Source organism: Parasteatoda tepidariorum, chromosome 4 (assembly GCF_982258835.1).
Source record: "Parasteatoda tepidariorum strain Cologne lab strain chromosome 4, Ptep-v5.0, whole genome shotgun sequence".
Taxonomy (NCBI): domain Eukaryota; kingdom Metazoa; phylum Arthropoda; class Arachnida; order Araneae; family Theridiidae; genus Parasteatoda; species Parasteatoda tepidariorum.
In genome coordinates, this window is record NC_141758.1 from 88,590,269 (window position 1) to 88,606,613 (window position 16,345).

Consider the following 16,345-nt stretch of genomic DNA (forward strand, 5'->3'; position numbering starts at 1 on the left):
ACAAAAGTACCAAGTATAGCTATCATTTTTAATTATTTCACAAATTACATGGTTATTGAACATTAATGTTTATATGGGATACATTAAAAAGCTAATCCTTTAAAGCAAGAAAAAAAGTGACAAACAATAGTGCAACTTGTTGCAATGGACAGCTTCTTGTCAAATTTCTGATACTTGAGATAATGATCAGTGGTTTTTGGAAAAGTTAATAAACCTCAGAAGAAAATTCAAAACTAAACTTTCTTGAAGAGTTTTTCTATGCTGCAGCATTTCTAAACTTTAAAAAATCAAGGCAGTACAACAAATTGAAATGGGAAGAATTAAAACACCGACCCTAATGTTCAGATCTATCACAATGCAGCATGCACATTTTCAATGAGCTTAAAAAAGCAGCAGTAATGACAAGTGAAAAGAAATTTAAGGTGTGTGCACATAACTGGCTTAAAACAGTCAATGACTTTATGACGTGACTGGTGTCATAATAGAAAAATTGTCTAAATTACGGGTGCACAGCCTTTATGAGTGAAGGGCCACATGCACAGCAGATTGACCAACAACGGGCTATATGCCCAAGTATTTAGACAGACATGTTGACAATAACTATAGTAATACATAGCTTTAGAATCATTGCTGTCTTAGGCACTAAATTCTTTTAATCAGTTAACTTAGTAATATGTTTTCATAAAATTAAATACTTTTAAACATTTAAAAATGCATAACTGATTACTTAAAAAAATGAAGATAAATTGAAATGAATAAAAACATTGGAAAAAATCATTGTTTTTATTTATCACATTACATAATACAAAAGTAAATTTTAATATAAATTCTAACAATAAAAACTTTTTTATAGAATTAAAAAAAAAAAAATACTGTGTAATATAAATGAAAGTTTAATTTAAAAAAATTTGCAAAATAAGATTCAACATTTAATAGATAATATAATTCAACTTTATAAAAAGTTTGTTTTAAATAAATTATAAGAAGTTTTGTAAAGCTTAAATATTTTATTTATTTTATTGAAAAAAAGCAATAGAGTCTAATTTCACGAATTGTAATAATATTGTGTTAAAATATATCAGGATTTTCAAAACCATAAGAAAAAATGCCAAATATGCTGCTGCTGCAAAAAAAAAAACTTTGTACATTTATTTTAAAATTGGCACAAATGGAGCATGACAAAAAATGATTATTTTAAAGATAGATCGTAGTAATACCAAACTAAAAATATCAAAATTTTAAAAACGATGTGGAGATGCATTATAATAACTGCTGAAAAATGATCAAAAGTCATTCGGATATGCAACAAAATTCGCACAAATAAAGCATGTTTAAACACGTTCATTCAAATACACTTTTCAAAACTTTAAAACATATTAAAAAATCGATATTATAAAAAATAAAAACGATTTAAAAGACATTGGATTTAAATGAAATCAACACACCCGAAGAGCATCAAAAGTGATTAACTAAACTTCTAAATTCATGTATTATAATAATGCATTAAAAATATTGGGATTTTTAAAAGCATGTAAAATTATAGCATTAACCACCGAAAAAGAGCGATTTAAAAACTGGTGACTATTCACAGGTTTTTACTCTGTATAACACCCAAGGCAAAAAAGAAAATTCTGTAAGTGATTTCCCCCTGTTACATAACAAAATCTATACATTAAATAAGATACAACATTAAATAAAACATTTTTTATTAAGTCAACATATTAAATGCTTCATCAAAATACTTAAAATACAACATCAAACAATTCTTCTATGCAAAATATACAATCTGTTCTTAACAATAAAACGACAATGGAATAATATACAAATAAGAATGGCACTTGAAGAAGAGTCAACTCTATCTTATAACAATGTGGCAGTTTTTAAGTTTTCTCGCACAATAGTGTCCATCACAACTTGAAAAACAACTTGAACATTGCTGGTGTCTGTAGCTGTAGTGAAATGAGGGTAAATCACCTTGCCTGTATGTTTATTCTGAGCTTGAAATTTATGTTGCGCAAATAAGGCCCCACTATCAACATCATAATCAGGACCTTAAAATAAAATAAATATTAAACTAAATATAGAATGAAGTTTGAGTGAAAGGAAATATGTTGCACTATATTTCTTAATTTTCTCTAATTCTATTATTAATTAATTATTCTCATTCTTAATTTTATTCTTGCTTAGTGTTAACCTGCCTCTGGATGTATGATGATTTTTAGCGAGATTGGCTGCTCATTAACAGATTAACGCTATTTGCTTAGAACAGAAACTAAAAATTTTGAAGTGAATAGAAGAATTACATTAAAACTGCAAAGTGTTTCAAATATTCAAAATTCTACACACTTAGCTTATAATAATAAAAATCAAGATGCAATTCTGAAGACAGGAGAACAAGGTATTTCAATTTAATACAATCATTCTCTTGAAAGAAAATTTCAAGGTAGGTACTTTATTTACATCGCACTAGAGCTGTACAATCCCTGAGGGTAATCCGCATCCTGAGGACACTCGCATGATAATCCGAAGGCATCCCTGAGGATAATCCGAAGACACGGCATTGCGATTTTGATCCTCTGCAGAGGGGGTGCCTCCCTTGATTTGGTAGGCCAATGACTTACACGCGAAGTCAAGTACTTTACGGTAGAACAGTTTAACGAAGACCGATGCTGCACAATCTCTGTCCATAGGCAGACTGATCAAAGTGGTTACCCACCCACTTACTGACTGCAGCACGATATGCTTGATTTTGGTGTTCTGCTGGGAACCGTGCTTTTACAATCAGTTCACTGCGGAACTAGAAAAAGCACAGATTTTCTAAAAATTGACATAAGTGATTTAAAATAAAAACGTAACGTTGCCAAAGAAAAATAGAAAGATAAAGATAAGAAACAGAACTAGAAAAATCAGAGTAGCTGAGGGAGAAAAAAGACAAGAAAAACTACAGCGACCTTGAGGGGCAAATCAGGGTAAAATGCATTTCCACACGCTATGGTGAGGTCATGAGGAATTAATGCCGTTAACAAGGGAATTAGCATTCATATGAACGAAACAAAATTCCAGGGTTAATATTAAAAGATGTAAATCAAAAACATTTAAATTTATTGACACCTTAACATAAGAACTGTGTTGATGTCAATTACTCAATAAGTTTTATAATTCTTTTTAATAATATGCACATTTTCTCAAAATAAGTTCAATATTTATAAAATATAAATAAATATTTGCCTTAGTTCTGCGTCTTCACAACATAGCGACTTCATGTTATAACATTTGTTTTTGTTTAGACCATAAATTTTTTAAATATATATTTCCATGCTCAAAGATTTAAACAAAACAATTTACTCAATAACATAAGCTACGAAAGAAAAATAATAACAAGCACATACCATCATAATCAGCCATATAATAGCGAAGATGTCTTCCAGAGTATAATATTTTTTCACGAAACAAGTCTAACTTATTCAGAAATAAAATCTGAAACAAATGCCATGCAAAATTATAAATAAAAAAAGCATGCTTCTTTTAACTTTTAATAATAAGTTATTTAGCATATCTAAGCACATAATGCAATTTAAAAAAAAACATGCAATATATTAGTTGAAAATAAAATAAAAACATGCAATAATAAATAAAAATGAACGAATTAATGAAAACCACTACAGTTACTCAACATATTATTAATCTGTAATTTATTTTTTAACAAACTTCTACATTTTTTTGAAAATTCAAATGTTTATAATCAAATGGACACGACTAGCAGCAAAAGACCTAACAAATTTCTTTCATACCCAGGCCTAAATGAACATTAAATGAATATGAACAAGAAGGTTTCAGTATTTATTCCCAAAATTCCTTTATTTAATCGTTGCTAAAATTCAAATAGCTTAATAATTTTTAAAACATATTACTTTTTTCTATTAACGAAGATACATTATCATAATAATTCTATACATCCTTTATCTTTTTTAATGTATATATATTTTCAATATACATACATTCGAACCGAGTGGACCAAAATTTCGGTTTCACTTTAACCAGGAGTTCACTATATCCATACTGCTAACAATTTTCACTAATTTTTCCAAACTGCCCCCTTTTATTACACATTTAAATAAATGACCAATAAAAAGAAATACAAAAATGATGTAGTAACAAAAGATGAGTTAACTTTTATTTTTTATTACTCTTCTTGCATACAAAAAATTTTGGGATGGGAAGCTCAGATAGAAGGAGCAAACAAGAAAAATATGGCTACATTCCCCTCAAAAGATAGTTTCAAAAATTGATACATGTATTTTATGTAGAAATTTCAAATTTACCAAAAAATGAAGAAGAAAAAATCAGTCGAAGACAGAAAAAAGTGCATAATATCCAATTTCCCCTCTTTTTTTTGGTTCACTATACCCACAAAAAATAACTTCATATGTGTATAGCAAGGCACAGGAGCGAACATTTTGTTCACTATATCCAGGAGTTCACCATAAGCCATGTTCCCTATAGTGCATTGTCTTGTACTGAATTAATGAACGTGTTTTATAAATAAATTATTCAAAAACAGCATATTTATAAATAAATATTTTCTTTTTCCGTAAATTTTGTCTTACCATGGATGTGTTGATGAAAAATCGATTGTTGCATATTGATGAAAATAACTGCAAGCTTTCTTGTAAACGATTCTGTTAAAAAAAAAACAATATAAATGAAAATGCAACTATAAACATTAGGTGTTAAGAATTATTGTTTTGATATTTGATATTTTTTTTAAAAAAAATAAAAGTTTCTTATACTTGGATGGAACTTTTACTGGAAAAATCATGGAACTTTTACTCCTATGACAGTTTTTTTCCAATTTGGAATAAACTTGCCAGTTAGAAAAAAAAAATTCTCATCGCTAAAAAACCATCTAATAAATGGTTTTCTCTTAATTAAAAAATCAACACTGTCAATAATTACAATATGCTTTTTTAATAGAATTAAAAAAAAGAATTTTACTAATTGAGAGCAATTATACATGTACACTACAAACAAGCATACCATAAATGAAAAGGCTAGAAAACCATCTACTAAAGATTTTCTGTTAATTAAAAATTCAATACTGCTAAAGATTACAGTATACTTTTTTTTTTATAGATTAAAAAAATTTTTAGTAAAAAGAGCAATTATGTGTGTACACTAGGAACAAGCATACCAGTAATGAAAAAATATTTTTACAGATACAGATTATCAAGTAAAAAATTACTTAAATTGAAGAATAGTAAAAAGAGGAATTACAATTGAGTTATCTTCTTGTAAAACCATATCATAGCCACTCAATGCTACAACAAACAGCAAAGCACCTACATCGTCAAAACACTGAATCCATTTACGACGTTCAGATCTCTGACCACCAACGTCAAACATTCTGAAACGAATTTTTTTAAAACACAATACAGTTTACTACCTTTTCAATCAATTACACATTACTACAAATAATCAGCATAGAAAAGAGGTAGTTAGAGTTTAATGCACACTTTTAACTTTCTTTATTTGAATCTAACTCATAGATGCTGTTCCTTATTTTGAAATTCCATAATCAAGAAATACTGGTTCAAATTATTTTTCTTAAAGTGATCTGAATAATTGGTAGACACAATGAATGGGGTTTATGTAGTTAAAGTTCTACTAAATTAAAACAAGACTGAGAATGGCGTGTTTTCAGTTTATTTCAAATAGGGCCCAAAAATTTAACAAAAACACAGATTTATCTCATCTTTATTTGATCCTAATTGACGGAATTATGGTTGAATCTTACTTATTCAAACCCCTTTTATCCAAACACTACTGTTAAACAAAGTCAATTCCAAAATTTATTTCCTACATATAAATTTTTTTTCTAAATTCCTTTCTGCTGCCATAATTCATACTATGCTTATGGCAGATTATTTGCTTCATTACAGCAAATGATTCAAAATTTAAAAATAGTTGAATATTACCTTAAAGAAAATAAAAGTTGAATACTACATACATAAGTACAACTAATGTAAACATTGAATTCTATAAATATTAACATGCTATATCTTGCCAAATTTTTGACAAGCAAATTAAAATACCTTATCACAAAATCATTAATTTTAAAATGAGTTTCTATGATTCCTGTAGTACGAACACGTGCTCTAAGTACATCAGTAGCAGTTGGCACATATTTTTCTGAGCAGATGCGATCCATGCTTTCAAATAAACTGAAAAGAAAGAAAATAACATTCAAAATTTTGCACAATTCAATTAAATGGAAAACTATCATGGAAATTCAGTCACAAAAACTTTAAAGAACTACATAAAACATTTTGTTTAAACTGTACAACTTAACAAACTTTCGTTGTAGTTAGATCAAGGTATTCATTGATTAAATAAGTATAAGCTTCATTAAAACTATAATATTTTAATTTTACTTTCGATGAAATTTATAAATTTTTACTGTACTATGTAACTGTTTAATAATAAAAAGAATATTTTCATTAACATATTTTGATAGGCTGCCAGGATAATGGGGAAATGTCGGACTTTCTTTGAAGCTTTTCTTGCTTGAAAGGCACATGAAGTTACAATCTCTGACCTCCACCCTCTCCTATCCAGTGCAATCGGTCAATTAAATTGGTTTCTCTCATTTGTCACCATACTTGCTTCTCCTCTTACCGTATGGTGACTAGGAAAATGCGATTCTTTCATTGTCTTTGGCATGTTTTCTTAATGTGTAGGCAAAATGTTAGTCTTTTCTATTCTGTTGAGCAAATTGGACTTGCCTCAGATGTATAGGGAGAGAATAGTGCTAGCTCGACTTGGTAATTTATTATTACTTTCACTTAGAAGAAAACAAAATGATTTTAAACACACTATTTTAAACAAAGAGTTTAAAAGGCAACAATTACATCACTAGTCACTAACAAAAGTAATTAATAAGGAGAAATTCATTTTTTTCAAATAATTATTTCTACCCTAGTAAACTGCAAATATGGTTAATACAAGATTTTAAGAAAAAAACTTTTAAAGAACATTTTGTAAAAGTTAATATTCTTATTTTAAATTTAGGAAAATATAACCATAAAGCAGTGAAAAATTTTTTATGAAATAATAATGTTCATTATTAAATACAAAAGCTACCACAATATGGCAATTTTACTTTGAGAAGGGGGATATGCTGAAATGCACATTATCCAAAGTTCTAAGGCACATAGGTCTTTCCACTCATCTTAAACCTATTTTCATGAAATTGAAGCACACTTGGTGTGCATGCAAATGCGTGGAAGGTTTAACATAAAAATCTGCCTTAGATATTAGCCTTATTTAATTTGAACCTCATTGGCAATTATTAAAATTTATTTCTACCATACATTTCAAGATTGTACAATTCACAAGTTTGTTGTAGAGTTTTGGCAAAAAGTAAACAAAAATGAAGATAAAATAAAATAATCTTGCTTTCCCACCCCCTTACAGTTTCAGGTTTCCCAGATTCATAGAAACACTTAACAGAATGTAAGGTTCATACAAAAAAACTAATTCTAAATAAATTCTACTTATTAGAATTTTTTAATAACTTGTATCAAATAAAATTAAAACAAGAAACTTTAGAAATAATTTGTTTAATTTTTCATGATTATTAGAGTGAAATATTTAGACAAAGAGGAGAATAACTTACTATAAAGCTGAATCATTGAGTTCATATTCATAACCTCTTGCTACAGCTAGCCTAACTCCTTTATCATTCCATAAATTTTTCAATGCATTGCAAATAAAAGGAAGCATAATGTATTTGTCATCAAAACAACATTGGCAGGAAAGAATAGTTTGAGCATGGGCCTAAAATAAAACAAATTAATGAGTAAATTTCATTTGCATTATAAATTGTTTATGGGATAATAAAAAATTCAAAATAATTAAAGCAATTAGAAACTACATTTCCAGTGGAAAAACGTGCAATGCAACAGAAATTCCAAAAGGAAATTGAAACCAAAAGAATAAATAAAGAAAAACAATGAAAAATATGACAACTGAAGCTGATGTCGCCAGAAGAGCAACAACTTAGAGATTTTGCTCTCTCGATAGAAAATTTTTTGCATTTATGACTTTCGGGGCTGGTACCAACGACCTCAGCTTCGGTTGTCATATTTTTCATTGTTTTTATTTATTTATTCTTTTGTTTATGGGATATTGTAAAGTTGCTTGAGTTAAAAATTGACAAATAAAATGCATACTAAAAGCAGACAAATATATACTAATAAACTGCTTTTTAAATACTGCTGATTGGCGAACTGTTTTGTCATAATCAGGGGTCTGTCTAGGTTTTTTTGAGAGGTACCTATTTTCTGAAAAGTTAGACTTAATTTGTGAAATTTAAAAATTGTATTAAAAAATCAACACAAAAATATGGTAAAAGTATTTTGTGAAACTACTGGTTTTCCTAAAATTGAATTTTTGAAAGTACCGCTAAACGGCAGTAAATTTGCCCTGGACAGACCCCTGATAATATTGCCAGAAAAAATTAAAAGAAAATCTAAATAACTACAAGCTTAATATTTAAATTTTGATTAGGTGACAATCATGCATTTTACATACATTGAAAGACACTGCCAAACAGAGTAAATAAGCACCATTACTTTATTTATTTAAATTAATTTATAAAAAAATAAAGAATATTTAGATGTTTCCTTCTCCATTTAAACAGTTAAGTTAATTCAAGAGAGATATCTTAAGTTAATGTTCACATAGTTTCGTCAAATTGTAACATAAATTAAAGAATAAATTACGAGTAACTTTATATTAACTTTAACTGACTAATAGTAGCAATAAGCTAATAATAGGACACAAAATTACAAAATACCTCATCATAATACTGTTGATATATACATAACATATTTCCTAACATTTAAAAACGAAATTATAATCTAATTAAATCTTTTTCTAATAAATAGATAGAATGAAAAGATTCAAAGACAAGTAAAGAACTAAATTAAAATGTATTTTAGAGTGCTTATCAAAAATATAAAATTTTCTTTTAATAATAAAGTTTCATACATAATTATAGAATAACATATTTAAATAAAATTTATTACAAATTTCAAAAATTTCTTTAATGCAAAGCATATATTAAACTATGAAAAGTGGCAAAACAATTTTTAGAAGACTTTCATGATTTAACTCTGATAAAATTACTTTACATACTTTATTTTTAGCATTTTCCAAATTTATACGAAGAATTCCCATTCCCGTAAGCACATACTTCATGGAACTTAGTATATTATCAAGGACTGTAGGCTGCAAAGAAATAATTTCATATAAGTAGTTTATAAGATATATACATCAGAAATAATTGCAACCAAAAAAGTAAATGTTTTCGTACATTAGCAAAAAAAATTTACGTTTTAACTGGACGTTTGGTAAACCGATACGTTTTTCCGCAGTTTCAATTACTAGAAAATGGACAAACTATCTAAGCCAAAGTTACAAAAGGTTCAGAACCAGAACTAGTCAATAGATTGGATACTTCATGAAGATACAGTCAAAATGAAGCAATCAAGAAGATCAAATCAAATGGTTTATTCTGCCCTTATTTATTCCCAGGACGCCAGTCCATTCAATTTACACCTGGTTTTGGATAACGATTTGCACAAGTAAAAATTGTGATTATGATAAGATAGCAATAGAGTTTTTCTGTTTCTTCTTTTAGGGACAAGAACTTCCATAAAAAGGGAATTTATAAGGCTGAAACTTGTTAAAAACATTTAATTCAAGCACAAGGAAATTATTTAGCTGAATAAAATACATTTGTACATAATTATTGAGTAATGATTTTTCACTGAAAACACGAACTATTTTGTATCCTCAATGATTTTAACCTTGAAAAATTAAGCCTTAAAAAGTTTAAAAAACGATAATAAAAATCAACTAGTAAAATAATTTATTTAAGGTTGTTGTTTTACAATGAAATATTTAACATTTTAAAAAACGTAAAAGATGCATAAAAATATTGTGTTTTTATAATGTAGTCTATGGCAGTGAATTTTATTTAAAACCGCAGTTAAACAGGTGACCCAATTCTGAATTTATAACTATCAAGTTCAAACCCGATTCCTCGGAATTTTGAACCCACCCCAGAGTACAAGAGAACTCCCGGTTAGCATTGGGATAAACTAACTATTGTGTAGCTCTTTTTGATGGAACTAAGCTGCATTTGCGTTACATGTAGAGAAGAACCACAATAACTTCAAATGGTCAAACCGATAGGAAGGGGATTTTAACCCATAATCTTTCTACCACTGAGGATATTTTACATCAGCCCTGTGGACAGTGAGAGCTGAGAGAAGTCAGAAGATCAACCATTTTATGCAGATAGTTTCCATGTGTTTTGAGTGCTCTTCACTCCACAAAAAAAAAAAAAAAAAAAAAAAACTCCACTTAAAAATAAAGATTTCAAATTGCTATAATATATTACTTTATAAACTGATCGTTTCACTCATGTATGAGTTGAATTTGGGCAATGTTTATTGGGCCACACAAAATTTTTATAAATATTATGAGGCTCACACACAAAAAATTTAAGAAACCTAGCTCTAAATCAATAATTTATAATTAGTTCCTTTTATTGTGAGTACTAAGACCATATGAAATGCAAACTAGCCTTTTTATCTATAAAAAATGGTCTGGCTGCTGTTTTTAGAAAAGATTTAGAATTTCTTTTATTCTATTAAAAAATTGATGACTATGAAATGATTGTGTTTGCCAAAAGATAAGGCTATCTAGTTTACATTCACAGTAAGTAGCTTACAGTTGATTTATTTCTTCAATAAACAATCATATTTATGGCAAGAAATCTTATCAAAGATTTTAATAAGTATTAATAACAATGGGAATTAATAACAGTGGCAATAACATTAATAACAATGGGAACCGAATTAGCAATTTTATACATTGAATTATGAATATACTATATATAGAAATATATGTAGAAATATATTATAGAAATGCATAGAAATATGAGATTGGCAAAAATTTTCAAATATATAAGTATCTAAAATGGGTTATTTTTCCATTCATAGAATAGGCTTTATTTCATATCTAAAATTTTTGTGACGTTAAAATATCCATTCTGATTACATCAAATATAAAATATGTTGAGTCAAAGGCAATACTTGGAACCTATAGTACCTTAAAGCTCTTCAACTCATCAGTGGTGAAGCCGTCACTATGAATTATTTTCATTTGTTTCACAAGAGTACTTTTTCCACTCTCTCCCGCACCTTTAAAAATAATGTGACAAAAATTATAAAATACTCTTAAAATCAATAAAATATAAATATTTATTTGAAAAATAAAGCTACAGATCTCCCTAAAAATGTTAAAAAAGGGCAATTTCAGATTTGGAGGGCAGTTACTTAACCATATAAATAAAAAATAAAAAACTAGCAAATTTCCAAAATGTATATTTTCAATTAATTAATAAAACATACAGCAATACACATTTATAAATCTAATAAAGATTACTCTATCAAAGAGCAATATTTAATATTCCCTTAGCCTCCAATTAAATTAGTATGACAATCCAATATGGTTATGGAAAATGTTAAAAAATAATAGTTATTTGTAGCCTTAATTTTAATTTAGGCATGAGGTTTAATTCTTAAAACACTTTACATTCATAGTCTCTTTTGATGCTTTTTTTTTCCAATTTCTTTTTAAAGAGTTTAAATCTCTAAATATCCAAGTTAAAAAAAAATAGATAGATAAAAATATATCTTTTCTCAAAATAAAAAATAAAATCAAGTAGAAGTAAAATATGTTAACAAAAAAAGGCGAGGATACACTTGTCTGGGTGAAAGAGAGGTAAGGTGGGAGAAAAAACACACACCATAAATACAAAATAGTTTGATATCAAAATTTAAAATAAAAATGCACTACCATCTTTAACAAAATAATAATGCAATGATTCACTTTTGATAACGCGAATTTATGTTAACTTTTATAAATGTAAATATGTAAGCAATTCTTAGTAGCAGCATTTTGTCTAGTGAAAAATGAGCCTGCTATTGTGTGGTCGAACTAAGCAACATAATGATAATGAGTTTTTTTTTTTTACCTCTCCCACTGAAAGAAAAAAACAACAGATTAGTACTAAAGGATCTCAACTCAGAAATATTTACTTATAACATTTGCATTGTACATAATTAGAGTTCCCACTAGCAATGAAAACTTAGTGGTCCAATAGGAACACCTAAGTATACATTTTTTGGCTAAAAACTCACTATAGTAGACAAACTTTAGGGGGGGGGGAGATTTAATGCAAAGAGCAACACGTAAATTTGAAATTTTAATTTCAAATTCTTTGTACCAGGCAGTTTAAGTTATTCCATTTTAATACCATGCATCTGAATTCCATACCACGCATACAGCAATAAAAGTAGTAAAACAGTTTTTTCTTAAATGCGGGGAATTTGATAAGAAATTATATTTTATGGTGTTAATGTTCTATATATAGAATAAAATTTGCATCATATTTTTTGATATGATAAATTTATTTGATATTTTTTGTTACATTTTACTATTTTCAAATTTCAAGAATATATAAGGCAACAATTTTATCTCCTCTGCGTATGACTTCAATGACATTTGGAGAGCATTGCTTGCATAGAAATATCCCCTTTGCAAGTATTAGGTAGAAGACTTTGGCATTACTGTGGGCAATTTTTGAAGAAAATTCTCGTAGAAAAAAAAAATTCACACATTTAAGTTGTCCCAATAAAAAGTTTCACCTTTAATTTCTGCATTTAATAATGTTATTTTAAGGGGTGTAAAAAATTTTGGACATTACAGACAAAGCTATGAATTTATTATCAAATTTTGTGCATTGAAATTTGAATTCTTAGGTAAAAATGTTGTTAAAATCCAGAAGCTTTGCTAAGGTAACCATTTCATATTGAGGTTTAAAAAATTTAGACATTTTAAGTTGGGGGATATTTTCGTATCGTGATCTGTCGCGCCAACTACTATCTCCAAGGTGCCAAATAGATTTTAAACTTGCAATTTTTTTTAAAAAAAAAAACATGTAGATGATTGCCCAGGGGTGGCTACGAGTTATACCTTTCGCGTTGGTCCCTTTTTGTGATGTTTTTGTTTTAGTTTCTCGCGGGCCACTGCCCGGAAGTTTCCAAGACTTGGCGATTATTCTGCCACAGAACACGATATGGAAATCTATCTTAAGTACTTGACTGAATACATTCATAACGATTCAAGATTATTTAATCTTGAATAAGTTTATGCACCACGTACGTAAACCTACTAATAATTCACGAAAACTATTCAAAAGTAGTGTAAAATTCAAAACTTCAATTTTTCTATTACCCAAAAGTAAGATTTTGATGACATTTCTCTCCTGTTTAGCAAGTTCAGCGAGTTGTCTATCAATTTCTTCACTCCGCAATTGAGCCCGTCGTTCTTCTTCGTCAAGGCTTAGGCAAGCCCCCATGCTCCATAACTCACAATTTAAAACGATACATTGGAATAACTAAAAAGAAATATCTATGATTTATTTCATGGAGTCGAACAAAATATTAAGAAAACCAGAATATATAAACAAATGTTTTCAGGAAATGTTCGAAACAGTGCGCAAGTTGGAAAAAGAATATAATATAATTGGCTATTTAATAAGTTTTGAAATTAAAAAATCATTAAACCTTTATCCAAAACCATAGCAAGCCTGAATTGCAGATGACAGCTACACCACACGCTAAAATTTTTTGTTGTCAAACAGGATGGGCAGCGGCGATAATGCCAGATGTAAGTAAACAAATATTTCATTTAAAAAAAAAAAGTTTTTAGTATGTTACTCCACTGTTTGCTAAAAAAAAAAATCGCAAGTTCAATTCTCAGATTATTATTCGTCATCCATTCGTCTTCCATAAAATGCAAGAATAACTTCTCCTTGATGAAAATATTAGGGGAACGAAGGGCACAAAGTTGCTGCCTTAGGTGCCTGAAGTGATTATGTTCGCCAGTTTCTTTGTATAATTAATTATTCTTTTTTCTATTTATGAGTAAAAACTTACTCGTTGGTAAAAACACTATTCCAGTTCCATTAGGGAGTTGGCGATGTTGATTCAAGTGATTTGTTTGTAGTTGTTGTTGTTGTAGTTCATTTGCGTCGCACGACAGCTGCACAATGGGCTATAGGCGACAGTCTGGGAAACATCCCCGAGGATGTTCCAGAGACATACCATCACAATTTTGATCCTCTGCAGAGTGGATGGCATCCCCGCTTTCGTAGCCCGACGATCTGTGAGCGAAGTCGAGCACTTTACGGTAGAACAGTTTAGCGAGGATCAATACCGCACACTCTCGATCCCTTTGTAGATTGATTCAAAGTGATCACCCATCCGCACACTGACCTCAGTCAGTGATGCTAGGTGTTCTACTGGGAACCGTGTCTTAATGATTAGTCCACTGCGAGACGATTTGTGTTGTGTCCTTATATAAATAACAAGTTAGGAATCTTGAGGCATCTTTATAAAAAACTTTATTTATTAATTTTCAACTACTCTCTCTAGTTACAGAATCGCTCGTAACCATGGCATTGTGAACAACGTTGCCACCGGAATTTGAGCCAGCACAAAAAACAATTAAATTATAACACCTCGTGACACACTCCCACCTTTGATTGTTCTTAATAATCAAACACAAATCTCTTAGACATTCAAAGGTAGAAGAAGCTACAACAGTTGACATCTAACGAAACTTAAATTAACTGTAACGAGTTGGTTTTCGTACAGCCCTACCACATTTAGTTTTCATTAAGTCTGTGCATCGTTCATCATCTCTAATCTCTCCAAATTCAGTTTCACCTTTGAGGCTATCAACTTTAGTTTTATCTTTAAAGTTATTGATCTTTACTTGTTTAAATGGTTCACGGTTAAATATTTCATTTGTGAAATCGAGTTCCAAAGGATGCAATCGTTGCACAGGACGAATTAGTTCGCCTTTTCCAGTTTTCAATTTTACGACTCTAACCAAGTTGTCCTTCCCAGGGAAAACTTCAACTACTCGTCCCATTGGCCAGTCCAGTCTCCTTTTGTCACACTCGATGAGGACCACATCTTCAATTTGTATTCGCTTGATAGGTTTTTTATTTTCCTGCCTATGAATAAGCATACTGAGGTACTCTTCCCGAAATCTCTTCCGGAGATCCTCTCTCAATTTCTGTTGATATCTGCACCTTTTGGCCAGGTTGACGCTATCTAAATTGTCTAAGTCAGGCACTCCCACCGTTTGAACGTCCTGAAGGAACGTAGCTGGGGTTAGTGGTGTTAAGTCCTCTGGATCTTCAGATAAATAGTTGAGTGGCCTGGAGTTGATAACTGCTTCTGCATCACATAGAACGGTACTCAACTCTTCAAAATTTATGGATGCTTTTCCTAAAACTCTTCTCAGAAGGTTCTTCACCATTTGGACCATACGCTCCCAAAACCCACCCCACCAGGAGGCTGTAGGAGGGCTAAAGACCCATTGAATTCTCAAAATTGAACTCTCTTGAACTATTTTGCTCCAGTCGATAGAAGCCATTAAATTGACCGCTCCAACGAAATTTGTTCCGATCCGAAATTTGTTCCGATTTGTCTCTATATATAGTTCGTGGTCTCCCACGTCTTGCTATAAATCTTCTTAGTCCAAGCCAGAATCCATCAGTAGGCTCTGTATCAGCTCTAAATGTATAGCCCGATACACGGCGCAGGTAAACAATAATATCCAAACTTTATCTCCATTCTTCAAATAGAGTGGCCCTGCCAAGTCAACCCCTGTCACCTCGAAAACCAACGCGTCTCGAACCCTGTCTTCAGGAAGGGAGGCAGACACGGTTTCTAATTTCTTGGAAGAATATCTCTTACATCGAATGCATCGTTTCAAGATCCTTTGAACAGTCTTCCGACCTCTGAGAACCCAAAAAGTTTGTCGAAGATCTGACAGGACTACTTGAGTTCCACTGTGGCAAGAAACCAGATGCTTTTCATAAATTAACTTTTCCACAAGTGGGTGATCAGACGGTAAAACTATGGGACATTTGAAGTTTTCTTCATCTTCCCTTCTGAAAATTTTTGTCTTTATTCTTATCAGATCGTCGGCATCGCGGAAAGTGTTGAAGCCTTTCAATTTATTCTTCGTGACAGTGTCACCAAAACTTTCCTTCTGCACAATTTTTAGTAGTTTCTGCTCAGCCGAGTTTATATCGTCAACGGATAACTCTCCTCTTCTTATACTACCTGGGTTTTTACAACTTGTGCAGAATCGAAGGATCCATGCTACCATTCGGACTATAGTTGAGTAT

General features: G+C 30.1%; 3 protein-coding genes across 4 annotated transcripts; all 3 read right to left on the reverse strand.

Annotated features, from left to right (window-relative positions):
* Positions 1-1,689: 1,689 nt before the first annotated feature.
* Positions 1,690-14,103, reverse strand: LOC107436659 (guanine nucleotide-binding protein G(o) subunit alpha). 2 transcript variants are annotated; one of them, XM_021144898.4, is made up of 10 exons: positions 13,704-14,103; positions 13,372-13,534; positions 11,182-11,273; positions 9,199-9,291; positions 7,676-7,836; positions 6,093-6,221; positions 5,275-5,404; positions 4,608-4,679; positions 3,390-3,477; positions 1,690-2,051 (listed from the first exon to the last, which is right to left on the reverse strand). In XM_021144898.4, the coding sequence occupies exons 2-10, from the start codon at positions 13,493-13,495 to the stop codon at positions 1,861-1,863; spliced, it is 1,080 nt and encodes a 359-aa protein (XP_021000557.1). In that variant the 5' UTR covers positions 13,496-13,534; positions 13,704-14,103; the 3' UTR covers positions 1,690-1,860. The 2 variants fall into 2 exon arrangements, with proteins under 2 accessions (XP_021000557.1, XP_071038664.1); XM_071182563.2 differs by lacking the exon at positions 3,390-3,477 and having other exon boundaries at positions 13,704-13,840.
* A 663-nt stretch (positions 14,104-14,766) lies between these two features.
* LOC147811911 (uncharacterized) lies at positions 14,767-15,585 on the reverse strand. The gene has a single exon (XM_087162281.1). The coding sequence runs from the start codon at positions 15,583-15,585 to the stop codon at positions 14,767-14,769; it is 819 nt and encodes a 272-aa protein (XP_087018407.1).
* A 99-nt stretch (positions 15,586-15,684) lies between these two features.
* Positions 15,685-16,326, reverse strand: LOC147811912 (uncharacterized). Its single transcript, XM_087162283.1, has one exon. It carries the CDS (start codon positions 16,324-16,326, stop codon positions 15,685-15,687), a length of 642 nt encoding a protein of 213 aa, XP_087018409.1.
* Positions 16,327-16,345: the final 19 nt, after the last annotated feature.